The sequence below is a fragment of the Xenopus tropicalis genome, chromosome 2, assembly GCF_000004195.4.
Source record: "Xenopus tropicalis strain Nigerian chromosome 2, UCB_Xtro_10.0, whole genome shotgun sequence".
Classification (NCBI taxonomy): Eukaryota; Metazoa; Chordata; class Amphibia; order Anura; family Pipidae; genus Xenopus; species Xenopus tropicalis.
The window spans coordinates 22,042,538-22,064,332 of record NC_030678.2 but is presented as its reverse complement, the minus strand read 5'-3'; the positions used below and the strand labels follow the sequence as shown (position 1 = coordinate 22,064,332).

Below are 21,795 nucleotides of genomic sequence, written 5' to 3'. Positions count from 1 at the left end.
CCAGTATTCTACTCCTCTCGCCTCTCTAGGTGGAACAATCATGCTTTGGGAACATCATTTACAGAGGCGCTATAGTAAGCTGAGGCATTCCCAAATAATGACATCATAAGGCAGCTCAAGAAGGAATTCCCACAAGGTCCAAAAGATCTAACCTATTAACGCTGATCTCCCAGATACCAAACAAAATGCCATAGTAAAGCTTCAGTCATCTCTTTTGACCAACATCAACTTAATGTAATTAAAAGCATTAAGAACTAGTAAGGCAGACTAAATCCAAATCATAGTGTATGTATATTCACAATAACTCTCATATCATGACACAATATTGCCAGACAAGAGAAAAATGATGTGTCTAGAAAAAATATCATTATGTCAAGTGGTATAATTCTTATGTTTCACAAAATCCATTTCAATCCTATCACACATTGCTCTGAATTCCAAGCTGATGCTCTACTAAGTAGATAATTCTAGAGCATTTATCATGTTGTGCTCTTTGAACTACGTTGTTATTCTATGTTTGAAGCTGATGTTAATACCTGTTGTATTAAATACTGTACTGGAGACAAATAACCTTAAAACCAAATTAATAGGGTGGTGATAGCCTTTCATAAAGAGGATCTTTGGAATATTTTGACTGTAATCACAAAAGCACATTTTAGAGCAGATCTTTGCCTGTTACAGTCATATCTGCTATCATCTAGATATATCTAAGCTATATCTGTGTGGGGTGAACATGATGTGCACATGATCTTCTAACTCCAATAACTTTCATTGTGTATTGTACATTTTAGAAGGCATGGACTTGTATTAAGCACTGTGCAAAGTGCTGCAAGTCATTATACACATGTGTCTACCATCCAAACATATAGAAGAGTATAATGGCCCAATCAGGGTGACCCATGGTGCTTTCCATTCAAGGAAACCCATAGACGGTAGTAAAACAACCCAAAAGAAATCATATGCCATCTTCTTTAATGTTATATATATATATATATATATATATATATATATATATATATATAATTTGGAATTAAACCAGGTAGATAATTATACTTTTGAATATAAACTAATCAGTTTCTTATATTTCAGGTAAGCCTGTGATGATTGTTACTGAATATATGGAAAATGGTTCCCTGGATAGTTTTCTGCGCGTAAGTAAATTTGATTTTGTAGGAACACAGTTCAGTGAATTGCAGTCTACAAATACTGTATATATTTGTTTTTAGCCTCTATTAGCTGGGCACACCCTAACAGGGTAGGACAATTTAAACACTAAATCATGCAATATTTGACTTCTTATAAGGAAATTGTCCCACTAGAAATGAATTTTCATCCCAGCTTAGTTATCCAAAATTTAGAATCCACTCCACATAGCTCAATGCAAGCCTTACTGTTTGCCTGGGACCTGTTATCCAAAATGGTTTTCTGGATAAGGGGTCTTTCCATAAAATGTCCATAACTGGTCCCATGCCTGTTGTTTAAGAATATCCAAGACAAATATTAGAGACCTTGTCCATCTACCACTTTGGGTCAATAGGTAGGAGGCCATATTTTAGGAATCAGTGTTAAGAGAAAAATGAAGGCTGATCAAGGAGTCTAATACAAGCAGAATCTGCAGAGTCTGTAACACCTTAATAGAAGCTACAAAGAGAAATGCATAGAGGGAAGGATTATACATTGATCTCCTAATATATTCATTAGAACCCATTAAAAAAACTGAAGACAAAAGATGATGGAAAACTTCAGTTATCTGAAATATTTTAGAAGTGATTGTATATATAAAGGAGTTTGGGATAGAATAGTCAGCAAAAAAATGGCCTAAATGGCACTTGAAATGTTTTATGCACAATTATTATTCCCTTAATGCACTCACCAAGGGTAATATATTATTTAATTAATACAACACTGCCGGAACCACCTCCCCATTCTGCATGAGTGATGTGTCTTAGGAAGTCCACTGATTTCCTGTAATAATAATTGCACCTAGAGAGTATACTAGCAATGGAATCATATATCTGACAATGCCACAGACCAAAGATTGTGGTCAGATGATCAATGGCAATAAAGTTTTGTTTATTTATATCTTTGGCTATCCAGCTAACGATCTCTGTCTTCATTCTCTCTACACACAAAAAAAAGAAGAAATGTAAGAGAGTTGATGCTCCTGGGACTTTTTTTAAACCAGACCCTAGGCATAAAACAATAGCTTGGCCCTAATTCACCCAAATCATACAAACCAACCCAAATTAATTATAGCTTATGCCCAGATACCTGCTTAAACCAGGTCTTCTATATTACCTGTTGCTTTTTTTTTGTTGATGCACTCAAGCTTGTACTGTATATATATATATATATATATATATATTGGCAATTTCCCTTTCTAGACTTTCAAGATTCTATTAGTATAAAAGGATTGTAAACATCTTAAATAGTACCAGGTACCAGGGCAGCATACTTGCAGGCAGACATCCTGTGTATATGAATACATCACTGTCACTGCATTAGGGCAAGCTGAGAGCCTGGTCTGTTTCAAACAACAAGATGCAGGAGAAAACCCAGTAAAAATAATGTTGTTTTCTTTCTAGATGATATCTGCAATTGAATATATCTGTAGGTTAGCTTTGTGCTCATTTTTTCAGTGCACGGAAAATTACATCATCTTTCATATCTCTGCAACACAAGTGCTGCCATTTTTCCAAAGAAAATATCCATAAGCATTCGCTAACTCTGTTTGGAGATGTAACTGATAATACAGAGATTCTGGAAACCAGTTTTAATTTAATATAATTTGGTTTGTCTTCTCCGGCACAGTTAAAGAGCCAGTTGGCATCCTAATTAAGTGTCTACATTTTTTCCAGAAAAATGATGCTCAGTTTACAGTCATTCAACTAGTGGGCATGCTGCGTGGCATCGCGGCTGGTATGAAATACCTCTCTGATATGGGTTATGTCCACCGGGACTTGGCTGCTCGGAATATTCTCATAAACAGTAACCTTGTCTGCAAAGTCTCTGATTTTGGACTGTCTCGAATACTGGAGGATGACCCAGAAGCTGCCTATACTACAAGGGTAAGAAGATATGAAAGCAAAGGTTCATTGAAATTATACTATGGCATATATGGACCTATTATAGTCAACCTTTTAACTGGTCTTCAGCCATATATGTTTTCGACATTATAGGCCGCATTCTACTTTTTCTAGGCTGTAGATGCAATTAATAATTGAGTCTCTATTAATGAGATTAACCAGAATCTAGTTAGAATGGCAGATTGAAAGAAACCATTACACTTTATGCAGTCAAGGGTAGTAATGAGCGAATCTGTTCCGTTTTGCTTCACCATAAAATTTGCGAAACGACCAGAAAACGCCGAAAAATCTGAGCAATGTGTTTATTACGCAACTTTTTTGTTGCCCACATCCTTTTTTTACGTGGCCATGCCTATTCTGTCATAACCGTGCTAATTTTTACGTGACGCGACTCCAGCTTTTTTGTTGTGCAATGAATTTTTCTGCAGCGAATTCTCGCAGAAGTTTTGCAAAAATTTGCCAATGACAAAATACGGACATTTGCTGCAAATCCATGCCTGACGTAAAAATTCGCTCATCACTAGTCAAGGGGAGTAATAATAAGCACAGTTGCATCACTGCACATTATACATATATATGTAATATAAATGATGAAGGTGAGAGATCATAGTACTAGTAATCATGTTAGAAGCAAGGGTTTAAAATTGTACTTCAAATATTTTGCAGGGAGGAAAAATTCCAATTAGATGGACAGCACCAGAAGCAATTTCCTACCGTAAATTCACATCAGCAAGTGACGCGTGGAGCTATGGTATCGTCCTCTGGGAGGTGATGTCATATGGGGAGAGACCCTACTGGGAAATGTCCAACCAAGATGTAAGGAAATCTCATTTCTGACTCTCTTTCCGTTTTCAAAGAGATAAGGGGAGCAAATGTGCAGTATGTATAAAATAAAATATGCAGATATACTTTGCAAGTTAATGGCCTTCCTTAGATGATTAAGAGAATCACTGGAACGAGGAACAAAAACAGTATCACAGATAGGATGCTTCTTTGTTGTAAAAAAATTGCTGGCAGAAAATACGTTCCATGGCTATGAGTGCTGTTGAGAGAAACTGCCCTGACTTGAATGCATTAGAGTCAATGGTTCTTTTTTCTTGTGTTTTTTCTCGTGCCAAAATGCATTGGAGTAAATGAGTTTTTTTTTTTATGTGGAATGCATTACAGTCAATCATTATTTTTTTTGTGTGTTTTTCTCCCACTTGAAAAATAAATCCATTTCCCCCCATCAAAACAAAATGCATGGTGGAATTATAGCACAAACATATTTGCGAATTTTTTTTCTACTCATGAATACACAAACATCACAGCAAATCTTTATCAGCCAAACAAAAAATAATCACTAGCTACGAGCCTAAAAGTTGCATCAGGATGAATAAACCAGACTTACTGTATAGTTGTGGGTTCCTTGACCAGGAGTAAACTTTAAACCTGTATTACACTTCCATACACCTTCCAATATTCATATTACACATTAGTCTAGGGGGCAGATTTACTAATCCACGAACAGACCGAAAGCGTCCGAACGCGTTTTTTCATAATGATAGGTATTTTGCGACTTTTTCGTCGCCCTTGCGACTTTTTAGTATGTTCCGCAATTTTTTCATCACTGTCACGACTTTTTCGTATATTCTCCGTGACTTTTTCGTCGCCGTCGCGGAAAAATCGGATTGGTTTTTCCGGCGTTTAATATCGTGCAATACGAAAAAATCACGACGACGAAATAATCGTGCAAAATATGATAAAGTCGCAACGGCGCCAAAAAATTTGCGACAAATACGAAAAATCGCGAGGGCGACGAAAAAGTCGCTAAATTTTCGTTTACAATATGATTTTTTCCCTTTCGGGATTCGGATTCGTGGATTAGTAAATCTGCCCCTAGGTGCATCTGATTTTTTAGGTGCTTCCCCCATTGTCAATGGTGTGAAGGGGACCCTGGAGCTACTAACTGGTCAGAAGGTGGCGGTAGCTCCAGGGTTCTCCTACATCAATTGGCTCAGCAGTGCTCGATTTTAAATGGAAGGCAGGAAGGACTGAGCACAACTATATGGAAGGGCAAGGAATGCATGTTGATGCAAGCGCCTTTAATAAAAGTGGAGTTAAACACAAATAACTGGAGGGGAATTGCAGGGACTGCAACTGCACTTGGGGCCATACCAGTTTTTATTTATGCTTCCTATTAAAATTAAATTCTCACAAACCTAAATATTAAGCAATGTCCATCAATTGTAGAAATCAGTTGAAATAGTTTTTGGAGGTACGCTGTTCATCTAAGGCAGTGCCCTTAACCTGGTTTTATCTGATTTATAGCGTTTCACTTAAGTATTTGTCTTAGATTGTATTAACTGATTTAAAACATTGGCAAGATTCAAATCAGGTCACATTCTTCTCTTCATACATCACCGGCAACAATTAGAAAAATGAGGTATGCATGATCCGCTAGGCCCTTTCCACTGTTTGATTATTTGTTCATAGAAAGAGAATTTGGCTTCACTTTCCAATGCCAGCCTTTTAATACATTATTGTTGGCTTACATCAACATAACTTCATTAAGTGAGTGACTAACTATTGAATCAAAGTCATATATATACTGTATATATACACTGTATTAATATAATAAATAGGATACAACTCAATTTTAAGTATAATGTTTATGGCCAAGGGATAGTTTAGTTTTGGCCAAGGGATAGTTTTGAATAGTTTTGAATCACTTTGATACACTCCTGTTAGAATTAAATCCATATTTAACCAGGTGTATAGTTTCATCAAAGTGCCTTCAAGCAGTGCCTTTATACAAGTGCTAAAATAAAATTAATTCAAGTGCAGATTTTAAGTGTGTGTTGATTTATTAAATGGTGTTGTACCACTTCCAGCTAATTTCAGTAGATGACTTTCCTAAATATGTAATACAAACAAATGTCTATACCAGCAGAATAATCTTTCTAGAAGAAGAATGGGTGACATTCTTGCAGTTGTTTAGGGTTTAAGGAAAGTTCCCAATAGTGGTTCAGACACATTCATTGAACCTTGCTGCATAGAGCTTCCCAGGAACCCTCATTGCCTTGAACCAGCGAGGCAGCCAGGAGTGCTTAAGGACCAAGGGTCTACATATGGACTCTGGACAGCTATGGACAACGCACTTTGAAGTTAATGTGATTACAGACTCAAAACCTGGTTAAATTGTGGGGAAAAAGATTTAAAATTCTTTCGTGTGGGTCCTAAAGCTCAAGGAATACATGGGTTATTCATTTCCAGCATTTTTCAGTTGGAAGAGAACCAACCAAACCTGATTGCGCAGACTTACATTTAATGGAAACCAGATTTTGCCTGGAATTACTCCATTGCAGGTGGATTTCAGTCCAAAAACACTCAAATGCATGCTTCCTGACCAAAATCCGACTTACCTAAATTTTTAGAAAACAATCTCATTAGTACAGAACCCCTAGGAGGAACAATGTTATTTCTATCACAAAGGCGATTGTGTAATTACAGATGTACAGATTGCACCCATTTTATTAACCCACAGCAGCCAATCAGATGTTTCCTTTCACACAGGAGAACAGTAAATGTTAAATGCCGATTGGCTGGATCTGGCTAGTATAACTGGAGGAAACTGTGCATCTGTAATTACCTAATCCCCTTTGAGTGTTGTTTGTAACAAAATTGTTCCTTACAAAACAAAGTTCCAAAGGGACCGTTTCTCATAATTTTAGGGCCAGTTGCATTTTAAAAAGGAAATAGTGTGAAAACTGTAGCATGGCGATTTTCTCTCTGTTCTCACCTATATTTTGGTGAAAAATGAACTAAGCTGTCATTTTCATACGATCCACATTAGCAATAGAGGTAAACCAGATGCCTTCCAGCTCCGTAGTTTAAACAAACCTATAGGAAAGCTGTTTTCTTGAAACTTTCTTGTCCATACTTGTACTAATAATAATTTCTTGTCACCAGGTTATCAAGGCCGTGGAAGAAGGCTATCGGTTGCCACCACCAATGGACTGCCCTGCGGCCCTATATCAGCTTATGTTGGACTGCTGGCAGAAGGACAGAAACAACAGACCCAAGTTTGACGAAATTGTTAGCATTTTAGATAAACTAATCCGAAACCCTAGCAGCCTGAAAGTTATTGCCAATGCATCTATAAGGTAAGAAGCCTCTGGTGTTGGTTTAAAAGTCTGTATCATTTTTACAAATCATGGTGATGTCTTCTCAAAGTGACCGTTCAGAAGAATAATTAGCTCATCCACCAATCCAGAATGTTAATTAAGTGTTTGCAGTGGTTTTAGACCAACAAGACCCCATTTTTAAGTTCATTATCACTAGTTCTATTATCCAGAAACCCATTATCATTCCGAAAGCTCTGAAATTTGGATAGGCCATTTCTTATAGAGTCCCAATTAATAAAACAATTCAGATTTGTTGACTGATTACCATGTTGGCTGTAATAATAGGACAGTTGCTTGTACTTGATAGACAATAAGTAAGCATTTTTTTTTCAATAACATTTTTATTGATCTTGGGGTTCCAACAGTACATAATATCATGTCATAAAGTCAGGTACAGGAAAAAAAAAAACATATACATTATATCAAATCAAATGTCTGCTCTTGCTTACATAATAATGAAAAATAAAGGGTAGGACCGATAATCATGTTAAGAGAAAAGGGCAAATATCAATTCTGTCTAAACTAGTATTGCCGTTGCACGAATATGTGTGATCAAAATATTTTTGTTCCACTCAATATTATCCAGGTCTAAGTTTAGCAGCGCAGTTCTCACTGTAAAAGGTAGACAGGTGTGCAAAAGTTCCTGTAGCATATCAAAAAATAAGTACCGGTAAGCATTAATCCAAGTTATTGGTTGTTTTTTTTAATGTTCTTTACAGGGGTCTCCAACCTTTTTTACTTGTGAGACACACTCAGATGTAAAATGTGTTGGTGAGCCACACAAGCATGAAATCAGTTCCTTGGGGATGCTAAATAAGGGCTGTGATTGGCTATATGTTAACCCCTGTTGACTGCTAGCCTGCAGGAGGCTCTGCTTGTGTTTTACTGCTTCCTGAGAGCAACACCCAAGGGGTTGGTGACCAACATGGTCCACTGGTTGGGGATCCAAATCAAGCGAAGAGCCATTATTAGGAAAATCCCAGGTCCCAAACATTGCAGGAAATAGATACCATACCTGAATTTACAAAAATGAAGAAAACATGTTTTGAAAAATGTGAAGTGCCAAAGGCAACGTTTCGGGCTTCAATCCAGCCCTTTATCAAGCCTATTAGTACAAATACGAACAAGTGTTTAAATACCCACAGGAAGAGAAGGATCAGTCCATATTCACCTCCATTTAACCCATAATATTCTGTGAATTTATTTAGTGCACACAATGAAATGCAAACTAAGTGCCTATGTATACAATATAACAAGTGCCCTGTGGCATGTATCACATATAACATATATAACAAATTAAACAGATCTTGAAATGGACAGCATCCTACTGCAGTATATTTCATCCATCAAATATCTCTCTGGCTCCAATGCCAAATTCAGGGGACAATTAACCCCATATTCACCCCCATTTAACCCATAATATTCCGTGAATATATTTAGTAGACACAATAAATTACAAGATAAATGCCTGTGCATGCAATATACTAAGTGCCCTGTGACATGTATCCCATATAACAAATTGAACAGATCTTGAAATGGACAGTATCTTACTGCAGTATATGGGTTAAATGGAGGTGAATATGGACTGATCCTCCTCTTCCTGTGGGTATTTAAACACTTGTTTGTATTTGTACTAATAGGCTTGATAAAGGGCTGGATTGAAGCCCGAAACGTTGCCTTTGGCACCTGAGTAATGATTCACATTTTTCAAAACAACCGAAGTGCTGCTGTTTTCTTCATTTTTGTATTTATCTGCCCGGGCAGTGGGTACAGCGTGCACCTGGGGCTGCAAGAAGCTATTTTCACTGTGTAAGCACATGTTAACTGATTATACCTGAATTTACAGTACCCTAAACAGCACCTTCATAAATGCTCCTCTCCCCTTATTGTCCAGTCCTTTCATTCAGTCCTTCGACAGGCTTGGTGGTTCAGGCAAAGCAATGAATGTAAGATCTTATAGGGCTGTTTCTAACTGTTCTTTACGGTCAGCTGAACCCTGTTTCATTATCAGATGTGACACTCACATTGTCAACTCCTGGTGTAATTTATTCACTTGCATCTCTCCTTTATGTCTAAAGCAATTTAGTAAATCTCTCAGCGATTGGTACAAGTAATTCATGTCACTCCGGCATTGATCGCAAACTCTGAATGGCAAAGCGATATGTTTGTGTTTGAAGCCAACAATGGCATATCAATTCCTGTAGTAAAATAAAATGTTCTGTTTTTAATGGCAATAATTAGTCAGCGGATTAGCAGACTCTTGGATAAGTACAGACTGTGCTGGAAAGGATGCAGCTACTGTTAAATTAAATGTGGCTTTGTGTAAAGTAATTCTGTTAAACAGCCTTTAGCCTCTGCTCCTGCTGGAGATTAATGATACATAGGATATAGCTACAGGCTAGGGGATTCTGCACAGTTGGTCTTTATCCTTCTCTTAATATATTTAATAACCTTAACAAGGCATGCTCCATACACAGCCTTTCTGGAGTTTTTTCAGCTCTGTACATTCCTCTTAAACCATCAGCAAACATTACACTATAGGATATGAAGCCAAAGTCACTCGACACCTTTAGCCACCTTTAAAGCAAAGCATTTCACCCACATGAGATATTTGTCTTCCAATGGATTGTTGGCTTTCTGACTTAAATAAAATAAACAGAAGAACTCGGAAATGTTTAACCATTTAAAAAAGTATTTTACACAAAGGCAGGGAATACCTTTTTTTTATAAAAAGCAGATTTTATGATGAGGTCATGCCAAATAATAAAAGAAGCTGAGGATAACTATTTAAATAAGTATATACAGTACCCTTGTGTCTACCCCCAGAGGGATGGCGGTAGGCTGCCATAGACTGGGACTGGGGCCTAGAGATGCTAGAGCCTCTTAGAGGTGGATTAGAGATGCTAGAGCCTCTTAGAGGTGGAACAGAGATGCTAGAGCCTCTTAGAAGAGGACTAGAGATGCTAGAGCCTCTTAGAGGTGGACTAGAGATGCAACAGCCTCTTAGAGGTGGAACAGAGATGCTACAGCTTCTTAGAGGTGGACTAGAGATGCTAAGCCTCTTAGAGGTGGACTAGAGATGCTACGGCCTCTTAGAGGTGGACTAGAGATGCTACAGCCTCTTAGAGGTTGACTAGAGATGCTACAGCCTCTTAGAGGTGGACTAGAGATACTACCGCTTCTTAGAGGTGGACTAGAGATGCTACAGCCTCTTAGAGGTGGACTAGAGATGCTACAGCCTCTTAGAGGTGGACTAGAGATGCTACAGCCTCTTAGAGGTGGACTAGAGATACTACCGCTTCTTAGAGGTGGACTAGAGATGCTACAGCCTCTTAGAGGTTGACTAGAGATGCTACAGGCTCTTAGAGGTGGACTAGAGATGCTACAGCCTCTTAGAGGTGGACTAGAGATGCTACAGCCTCTTAGAGGTGGACTAGAGATGCTACAGCCTCTTAGAGGTGGATTAGAGATGCTACAGCCTCTTAGAGGTGGACTAGAGATACTACCGCTTCTTAGAGGTGGACTAGAGATGCTACAGCCTCTTAGAGGTTGACTAGAGATGCTACAGGCTCTTAGAGGTGGACTAGAGATGCTACAGCCTCTTAGAGGTGGACTAGAGATGCTACAGCCTCTTAGAGGTGGACTAGAGATGCTACAGCCTCTTAGAGGTGGACTAGAGATGCTACAGCCTCTTAGAGGTGGACTAGAGATGCTACAGCCTCTTAGAGGTGGACTAGAGATACTGCCGCTTCTTAGAGGTGGACTAGAGATGCTACCGCTTCTTAGAGACTAGAGATGAACTAGACATGCTAGGTATATCTAGTAGAAATACATTTAAAGCAACTGGACTTGTTTGGTAATCAAGTCCAGTTGCTTTAAATTTATTTATACTAGATATACTGTACCATGACCTGGATGAATGAAAATCTTCATAGACATACATGTAGACATGCTAGGGCCTCTTTTAAATGTCAGTTTACACATATAGGGCCGTCATCTCAGAGAAAACTGCAGCGATGAGTATCTGTGGTTTCTCTTTCATATGACTGACATATGAACATTCTGTCCATGGCAAGCAGTAGGCAACAACAGCTTAGAATGTTTTATGACTTCCTGAGCAAACCTCTGAGTACTAGTGGCTGCATCTGTTCCAGACCATGTGTTTACCAATTATATGAAAGGGAAGTGACTACCAAGGAACACAGGTGCTTTGCCATTGTTCTGCTAGATGGGACTTTGGTGATCTCACACCCCAGTGCTCAAAGTGTTCAGCAAGAGACCAGTACATTGGGCCGGCAAAGGAAATATGTTCTGCCTATTGTATAAATAATAATATAATCCCAGAGTTGGACTGACCACAGTGGACCCCGCCAACCCAGACCTGATCCCCACCCGTCACTCCCCTGTTACAACACTCTACCTCAAGGGCTGGCAAAGGGTGGGGCCCCTGAGGGGGTGTGGAGGTCCCTGGTGTAGCAGCCCCGATAGGCCTTGCACTTCCCAGTCCGCCGCTGTATAATCCAATAAAAAATAGTTGCTTACATTTTATAAAGTGAATAGTGCCAAGTTGGAAGATTTTCCTTTTGCATTATAACCTACCTTCGTAATGCTTTGAGTACGGTTCACATGGGAGGTTAGGGCACAGCTGTATCTAGTCTACCTATAGCTATTTGGGGGGCAGGCAGGAGGTGCAAAAACACCCCAAATCTCTGCTACCATCTTTGGGAGGCTTATAGTAATTTGCTGCACTGTCCAAAATCATTAAACCATACCCTGTCAACTACCACCTTTCCCCTCCCCCGGTCTCCCGTCACTTTATGTAATTCCCCCAGGTCTTTCGGTTCCTCTGGTTTCATTTGTTGTGCGCACAGGCAGAGATCGGCAGCTTCAGAAGCGCTTTTGTCAAACACATTTAAAACTTTCATGTTTATGTAGAGTCTTATTTTCGTGAGATAGGGGCTCATTATACTGACCTCGTAACACTGGTTAGTAAAGTGGGAGGAAAGGAAGGGATGAAAGGAATAAACAATGTAACTATGGTTTCTGAATTATTATTTTTTTTTTGTTCTGTAGCTTTCCAATATTTGGAACACAATGGTTGTAATACTTAAGTGTCATGGCTTTCTGCACAAATATTTCATGAAAACCTTTCATACAAAATAAAAGAATTGCTATTAAGAAATATATTTAACTTGCATATAAATAATTTTTACTTTCGTGCAATTACTCTCCCTTTAGATGAAAGGCAAAATTACCCCATAAAAATAGTGTATTCTCCTCTATAGAATATAAAGAGACAAGCAAGTGGGACTATTTCCATGAAAGGGCAGAGGCCCTTGTTCCTGGCTCTGCTGAAACCATTGGCAGTATTTGCTAGGCCACGTGAGAACGACAGTCCTCTGATAGACTGCTACTATGAATTTTTGAAATAACTCTGGATCCGCACATCTCTCCCATTTTAAATCTCAAACCAGATCCATCACGGACTCGAAACAGCAAAGCGTTCTCAGTATTAAAATCAAACTCTTTATTTTGACGTGGGGCATAATATATACATAAGTCGCACTAGCTATGTATGTTTAGGATAAACTTGACACTGAAATTGCTGTCGTTGCTTTTATAAGAAGCCTTGAAATGCTTAGAAAATACATATCATTTTACAGAAGGGCTGGCGCTCTGAGGCTTTTTTCTTCCCTTTACCTTTTTCCTCTGAGCAGATATATAATATCAGTGATTTCTTTTTAATGACTGCAGTCTGTAGCCTGGTGGGTACTGATTTATGAAAAGCTGTAAAAGATCAGGTGGAAAAACGGCAGGGCCTCCGTACAGCTGCCTGGATGGAAACCCATCTAATTTGTTTAGTTAAATGTGAGCTCATGATGAACATCGCCCTCCCCATAAATTTCCCATTCAGAGCTCTGACTGGGAGCTTGGTCCAAAAATGTCGATGCCTGCAGATGATTAAAAAAAGAGAACCTCGGCATTCCCTTGACGCATGTGTGGAGACATCACAAGCTCTTTGCAGCAAGAGACACATTCCTCTTTATTGATAAACTGTCCAGATGTCCTCTCCAAGGAGGAAAGTAACCAATTTTAACCAGCAACCCTTAGCGGAACTATCCACATTGGACTATGGCCTACATATACTGCAGCTTTTCTTTGATCCAAATCATCGATTATGAAAACTAACTCTAACTGCGTTCGTCCATAATCAGCTTTTCCTCGGCTTAGGTAAACAAATGCTTTCCTTCCGAGGGCTTGTGCTTCTGATAGAGCTAATCAAAGGCTGATTACGCTAGAAAATTAGAAGAGGAAAAAAAAAAGTCTCACATTCTTTCCAGCAGCAGCACTTCATAAATACTTCCAAAATGTCCTGAGAATCTCAGATATACTGCCAGTGAAAAATACAAGTCCAAAGGTGATACCCTTATTGTAGTGAACAGCAGTACCTATTTGGTGTTAAATTACTACAAAATAAGAAAAAAAAGTACCTTTAAACGTATCCTGTTATTTGGAAGTAACGACTGGAGTAAAAGAAACTAAAATAGATTTAAAGAAATGTAAATGTAACCCTTTTTTAGCAAATTCCAGCTGCTCTCTAGTTTACATTGAGACTCAGATGGGTCCGTGGCTGCCGGGGTCCATAACCCCCTTTGGAAAACTGGAAAAAGTCAGAAGAAGAAGGCAAATAATTCAAAAACTATACAAAATAAAAACTGGAGAGCAGATGAAAAGTTGCTAAGACTTGGCCATTCTATAACTTTTTAAAAATTAACTTAGGTGAACTACTTCTTTAAGATGTAGGATGAGGGGGAAAACCTTCCAAAATAGTATACAGATGCAATAATGGAAGCGCATGGAAAACTCAAAAATAAAACACATATAGTGCAGATGGTAAAGGCAACTTGACAATAGTGTGTGTATGCACGATAAATCTACACCCACTTGTACTAGTGGTATATATGCTCACCAGATATCAATGGATAAGGACCAAAATAAATAAAGTTGAACTTTGATTGAAGGCAGAGCCAGGATCCTCAATAGGATAGTGTAATAACGTTTATTAAGAACAAAAGCTGCACAATGCAGGCTACTCACAATTTGGAGAAGTGTACAAGGCAAAAAAAGCTTGCTGCGTTTCGCGTTCTGCATGGCAAGCTTCCTCAGGAGCAATGATACAAAATAGTAGCCTTATTTGATGTCCACTTGTAATGAGTCAATACAATAAACTTCACAGTGTGCGGCAGTTTCTTAGAGTACATATGCATTAGACCAGCGGTACTCAACCTGTGGGTCGGGACCCCTTTGGGGGTCGAACAGAGGTTGCCTAAGACCATCGGAAAACACATATTTCCGATGGTATTAGGAATAATTTTATGGTTGGGGGTCACCACAACATGGGGAACTGTATTAAAGGGTCGCAGCATTAGGAAGGTTGAGAACCACTGCATTAGACCCAGGGCAGGTTGGTTACATCCACCTGTTCCAAACGGATCAAACGGGTAGAGCACTTCACCATTGCTCGGATCCAAAATAGTAGGAACACATGGAGCACATAAAAATAAACAGAGTACTCTGGTGAAATATATTAATATAGCAAACAAGGTATGAAGTATAAAATAAACATAACCTGTATAAATTCATGTCCATGTTTCCATCTTATTGGGCAGGCAGCAGCCTCAACACTAACACCTGTTCCTAGCATATTCCATAGTGATGCTATTTATATGTGGTGGTAGGAAATCATGTCTACATAATTTAAAGTGGTGTAAATGAACAAAATTGTGACTGGGTCAAGCAACAGTTCATTTTCTCTTGGTGCAACCACACTACCTCCCAGCTACACATCGTTACTTACGCTTATTAGAGTAATAACCAGCAGGATGATTATGTGCAAAGTATAATATATTTTCCTTTCCTCTACAGGCCCTCAAATCTGCTGCTAGATCAAAACTGTGCTGACTTTCCTGCATTCCAGCCCACAGGAGACTGGGTTGACACTTTGCAAACTGGACCATGTCATGATATTTTGACTGGAGTTGCCTACAGTTCCTGCGAAACAATAGCAAAAATTTCCTTAGAGTAAGTAAATACAAAGGGCTTAATAGAATTTATATAACTCGCATAAAGAATGTGTATGATTTCCCATTATGGGCAATAAGCTTAGTTTTTAAGTTCTTTGGTCATTTAACTTAATTGTTGTCTTTTTAATAAGAAAAATAATTATTATTTTTAGCGTTTTGGTTATAAACTGCTAATTTTTTGCACTTGATAACAAATCCCAAAACAAATGATATCCTCTTGCAAGGGGGTGTCCTCGCCTGCCAATGGGAAATGTATAGGCATGACAACTTATAACAGACGTCTAATGAACGTACAATAGACAGGGGGGCCCCCAACCCTCCTAGCAACCCTCGCAAAGGATCAGAACCTTTCTAATGAAATGTATAGTAAGTTTTTGTTTTGCTTTGCTTCAAAATAACAAAATAGCACAAGTGTTGTTATACTTTACCTCCAAACCTTAACAGGTAGCTATAGTAAATTATTGCAAACAACTGGATGTTTGTTACTTCAAATAAAAAGTTGTTGTTAATATAGAGTTTCCTCCTCCTCAGCGACTGCTTTGGCACAATGTAAGATGGGTTATTTACCGTTTCTCCAGATACAAATGTAACAGCAATAGAAATTGCACACTGCAATTTCCTGCTGGGCCTTGTGCAATCCATTTCACAGTCTGCATTCTGAACCTTGAACCAGATTAAAACAGGGTGTAGGGGACAACATAGTGAGGCACAAGGCAGCCCTGTACTTAACACCTTCCATAGGCAGGCAGTATATACAGGTTCTGTAGCACCTTGAGTCTATTCACCCACATTCACCCATACATTGCCCACAGCTCATGAATATAGTATACAGGTAGTATCCGTAATATTATGCAGGAAACACTGCATTCTCCTATTTGATCTATCTGGAGCAGAAAAATAAATGGCCCTTTGTACCTTGTTTTGCACTTTGTAAGCCCTGGTAAAATTTCTTCTGTACTATGGCAAGTTAGTCAAAGGTATTTGCACACTCGCAATTAGATGAGGAACTTCATCTCTACATTATGGCAAAATGTACAGGTTTTAATTGAATACAGGTATAGGACCCATTATCCAGAATGCTCGGGACCAAGGGTATTCCGGATAAGGGGACTTTCCGTAATTTGGATCTCCATACCTTAAGTCTGCTAAAAAATCAATAAAACATTAATTAACCCCAATAGGATTGTTTTGCATCCAATAAGGACTATTTATATCGTAGTTGGGATCAATTACAGGTACTGTTTTATTATTACAGAGAAAAGGGAATCATTTAACCATTAAATAAACCCAATAGGGCTGTTCTGCCCCCAATAAGGGGTAATTATATCTTAGTTGGGATCAAGTACAGGTACTGTTTTATTATTACAGAGAAAAGGGAATCATTTAACCATTAAATAAACCCAATAGGGCTGTTCTGCCCCCAATAAGGGGTAATTATATATTAGTTGGGATGAAGTACAGGTACTGTTTTATTATTACAGAGAAAAGGGAATCATTTAACCATTAAATAAACCCAATAGGATTGTTTTGCATCCAATAAGGATTATTTATATCTTAGTTGGGATCAATTACAAGGTTCTGTTTTATTATTACAGAGAAAAAGAAAATCAGTTTTAAAATTCTGAATTATGTCATTAAAATGGAGTCTATGGGAGACAGGCTTTCCGTAATTCGGAGCTTTCTGGATAACGGGTTTCCGGATAAGGGGTCCAATACTGTACCTGGAATTTTGTGTAGTGTCAGGCAATGCTGCCTTGAGATCTAAAAACCCATATTTATTATTTCTACTTTATCTCTAGAAATGAGTTGGAGAACATTTGCATTTGTTGATAGTGTGGCCTCACAACTTTTCATGCCACCTTGCTCTTCTTTTCATATTTTCCCCTCCTAAATTCCTTTTAGGCATCGTAAGCCAGTAAGGCATAAGAGCAAAGTTGCAATTTTCTCGCCCATGTGTAATTGTTACTATCATTTAAGCTTTTTAAACAGGAGGCCAGTTCATGGTCCCTCAGACTGTTGGGGGGGCTGGACTAAAGTCTATAATGTCCTCATACTATGACCCGCTCCCTGCTGCTTCCTCCTGCTCCCTGCTGTGTCCTTTGACTCCCCCCCGTGTCCTCCCACTCCACGCTGCTTTTTCCGGCTCCCCGCTGTTTCCTCTGGCTCCTCCCTGCGTCCTTACATCAGATCATAGTGGGGCCCAGGTAAGTTACCTTGGGTGGGCATATCCAGCCCACGGCCATAGTTTGAGGATGCATGTTTTAAGCTTTTACATGCAGTGCCGGACTGGCCCACCAGGATACCAGGAAAACTCCCGGTGGGCCCAGGTGTCAGTGGGCCCTCTTGCTTCTATTTGGCCTATTTCATGGTCATTCCCTATTTCTGTATAGGAACAAGGAAGCTTGATAAATAGAAGAATAGAGTATAGTATGTAGATAAAAGAGAGGGAGGAGTTTGAGGGAGGAGAGGAATTAAAGTTTTGAGAGTGGGTCCATGGTCCATGGTTTTCTGCTGGACCCCTGCCATCTCAGTCCGACTGTTTACATGCCATTTTTTTCTGCATTCAAAATATTTTTCGAAGACTTTAACATTGATTTCTTTTTAATATTAATTTCAGTGATATGAAGACGGTTGGCGTTACCATTACCGGACCAAGGAAAAAGACCCTAAGTAGCTTCAGACCTCCTGAAACATATCAGAAGAACGGACCTGTTAATGTATGAAACAAATATACAAGAAGATATATTTGAAATGGAAGGTGCAATTCATGCTCTAGAAAAACTATAAGGAGAACACTGTGGGGGTGGACAATAATCCTATTCCCGCACAGACTCTTGTACTGGAATTATAATGCCTTAAAATAGGAGCAAAAACTCTTTTATTTCACAGTCAGGAAGGTTACATTTTGGTAACATATAAAATCTGATTGAACAGAAGATTATGAGGATATACGAGACCTGCAATACGAAAGAAACGGTGCATCTTCACCCGAGTACAGGGATAACAGAGGCGAAAACTCAAAACTCTTTGCAATTTTTTTTAATAGAAAATACATGAATGACGTTCTTTATTATCTCATTTTTTGGTTTTCCAATAAATACAGGTAACCTTCAGGATATTTAACCAACATTGTTACACCAGTTACACTTTGGTATGTTAAACGAGTTATTTACAATATTAAAGACAAAAAGAAATAGTCGATATTCAGTCACCCATGCGTTTGTAAAATAATATTTATTTGAATGTTTTTTTGTTTTTTGTTTTTTATCGCTTCAGACATGTTTACTGTATATTGGAATATCCAATAGCAATAGATATTTTAAAAAAATAATCATGGCATTCTAATCAGGTTAAGGCCATATAGGTGTTGTTAATCTGTGATATATTAAAGAAAAATGGACCAATAACTCCAGAAACAAACGGCAATAATGTGCAAATCTCTCTGGTTTATATTGAATTCAGTGCAAGGCACATTATCTCCAACTGTAGGTTCTGGATATTCAGGAGAATGACTGCCAGTATTTTGTTTGACTGTTGAAGCCTGGGGCCAACCCACGCATTCAAATACTCATTCAAATAATTAAAATATATATAAATTGGTATCTCTAAACTTTTTTTAGAGATACCAATTGGCCCCTGAGCAAATTTTGTTACAGGGCCACTCCTTGTCATTTCCATACCAAGTGACCTCCAATTTCCTAATTCAACTTCTGTTTCTACTCATTTCTAGTGATGAGCGAATCTGTCCTGTTTCGCTGCGCCATAAAATTCACAAAACAGCGAAAAATTCACGAAACACATTTGTTGTGCAATATTTTTTGACGCCCGCATCTTTTTTGACGCCCGTGTCTATTTTTTTTCACTCGTGTCTATTTTTTGTCACCCGGGCCCAATTTTGACGCAACTGCGCCCTTTTTTGACACGACCACGCTTTTTTTTTTACGCAACTGCGCCCTTTTTTTATGCAACTGAGCCCTTTTTTTACACGACCTTACCCTTTTTTGATGCACCCAATTTGACGCGCAACAAACCAATTTCCGCGCGACTAATTTTTCCGCTGCGAATTTTCACTAAAGTTTCGCAAAACAATGGCAAAATGTGGAAATTGACTGTGAAAAAATTCGCTCATCACTACTCATTTCTAGTGATGAGCAAATTTTTACGGGAGGCATGGATTTGCAATGAATTTGCCATTGGCAAATTGTTCCGCAGAACTGCTGCGAAAATTCCCCTTGGAAAAAATTGTCGGGTCGAATTGCGGGCAATAAAAAAGTTGCAGATTTTCCACCGTTTTGCGAATTTTCCTGACGTTTCTCGAGTTTTTCGACAAAGCGAAACGGGGCAGATTCGCTCATCACTACTCATTTTATCTAGGTTTATAATTCTCATAATTTGAAATTGATTTGAATCATTTCAAACTGGAAAATAATAATTCTACATTGGGGTCTGGCTCTGTGTTTGTTTTGTCACTGAGTCAAGTCATTAGAAAACTTCATGTATGAATCCATAGTTTCTATTCAAAAAACATATAAACATTTTACATTGTCATTAACATTTTCAATTAAGCCTTAAAACGTGGCTTTATAAGTTTGGAAGTTCTTCACCTAAAAAATATGGCAATGCCATTTTCCAACAAACCATATATTTTTGACAAATGTGTTCTTTTCTGTCAATATGAGAGGTCATTCTACAAGATTGAATTATCACAACTACATACAAGTATGGGATCCCTTATCCAGAAACTCATTATCTAGAAAGTTCCGAATTAAGGAAAGGCCATCTCCCATAGACTCCATTATAAGCAAATAATTCTAATTTTTAAAAATGATTTCCTTTTTCTCTGTAATAATAATACAGAACCTTGTACTTGAACTGGCTACAATCAACTGGGGGTACTAAATGTTAGGCATTACCTAGTGACTTAACGGATACCATGGGTCGCTGCTCCTGTCAGCAGAAAACTGCAGCGAACAACCAAAAATGCTCGGAGAGCACACTGTATCTTTAAAGCTCCGAATTACTAAGGCCCGTCTCCCATAGGCTCCATTTTAATGAAATAATTCAGAATTTTAAAACTGATTTACTTTTTCTCTGTAATAATAAAACAGTACCTGTACTTGATCCCAACTAAGATATAATTAATCCTTATTGGGGGCAGAACAGCCCTATTGGGTTTATTTAATGGTTAAATGATTCCCTTTTCTCTGTAATAATAAAACAGTACCTGTACTTGATCCCAACTAAGATATAATTACCCCTTATTGGGGGCAGAACAGCCCTATTGGGGTTTATTTAATGTTAAATGATCCCCTTTTCTCTGTAATAATAAAACAGTACCTGTACTTGATCCCAACTAAGATATAATTACCCCTTATTGGGGGCAGAACAGCCTATTGGGTTTATTTAATGGTTAAATGATTCCCTTTTCTCTGTAATAATAAAACAGTACCTGTACTTGATCCCAACTAAGATATAATTACCCCTTATTGGGGCAGACAGCCCTATTGGTTTATTTAATGGTTAAATGATCCCCTTTTCTCTGTATAATAAAACAGACCTGTACTTGATCCCAACTAAGATATAATTACCCCTTATTGGGGGCAGAACAGCCCTATTGGGTTTATTTAATGGTTAAATGATTCCCTTTTCTCTGTAATAATAAAACAGTACCTTGTAATGATCCCAACTAAGATATAATTACCCCTTATTGGGGGCAGAACAGCCTATTGGTTTATTTAATGGTTAAATGATTCCCTTTTCTCTGTAATAATAAAACAGTACTTGTACTTGATCCCAACTAAGATATAATTACCCCTTATTGGGGGCAGAACAGCCCTATTGGGTTTATTTAATGGTTAAATGATTCCCTTTTCTCTGTAATAATAAAACAGTACCTGTACTTGATCCCAACTAAGATATAATTAATCCTTATTGGAGGCAAACCAAGCCTATTGGGTTTATTCAATATTTAAATGATTTGTAGCAGACTTAAGGTATAGAGATCCAAATTACAGAAAGATCCCTTATCCAGAAAACCCCTGGTCCCAAGCATTCTGGATAACAGGTCCCATACCTGTACTAGTGAAACTGGGCTATTTCTCAAAATGCCCGCAAAATTAGTGAAACTGTGGAAAAATCCCTGAAATGGCAAAATTTTGGTGAAATGTCACCATTTTGCAGCTTTTTACATGCTTTTGCTGTGGAGTCAATGGGAAGGAATCTGCTTTTTCTGTTTTTTGTATTTTTTGGCAATGAACAAAATCCATGGAAAAATTCTAATAATGAATTTGCTGTGATTGTTTTTTTGCTCTTTTTTCCACTGCAAAAAAAGCATTTTTTTTGGCAAAATGAAACCCATGGCAAATACTTTTTTGGATTCATGAACATTTTTGCTGCTACTGGAAATGCTAATTTTTGTTGCCAAATTGTACCAGAAAGTTCACTCATTCGTACGCCACA

General features: G+C 38.2%; 1 protein-coding gene across 2 annotated transcripts in view; it reads left to right on the top strand.

Annotated features, from left to right (window-relative positions):
• epha3 (EPH receptor A3) overlaps positions 1-18,539 on the top strand; it is a 211,827-nt gene extending 193,288 nt beyond the window's left edge. For both annotated transcript variants that reach the window (XM_031896587.1, XM_002931773.5), the window contains exons 12-17: positions 1,090-1,151; positions 2,859-3,068; positions 3,753-3,902; positions 7,038-7,231; positions 15,179-15,334; positions 17,954-18,539. In XM_031896587.1, coding sequence (XP_031752447.1) covers positions 1,090-1,151; positions 2,859-3,068; positions 3,753-3,902; positions 7,038-7,231; positions 15,179-15,334; positions 17,954-18,059 — 878 coding nt within the window. In that variant the 3' untranslated portion in view covers positions 18,060-18,539. The remainder of the gene's footprint in view (positions 1-1,089; positions 1,152-2,858; positions 3,069-3,752; positions 3,903-7,037; positions 7,232-15,178; positions 15,335-17,953) is intronic.
• The last annotated feature ends 3,256 nt before the right edge of the window (positions 18,540-21,795 follow it).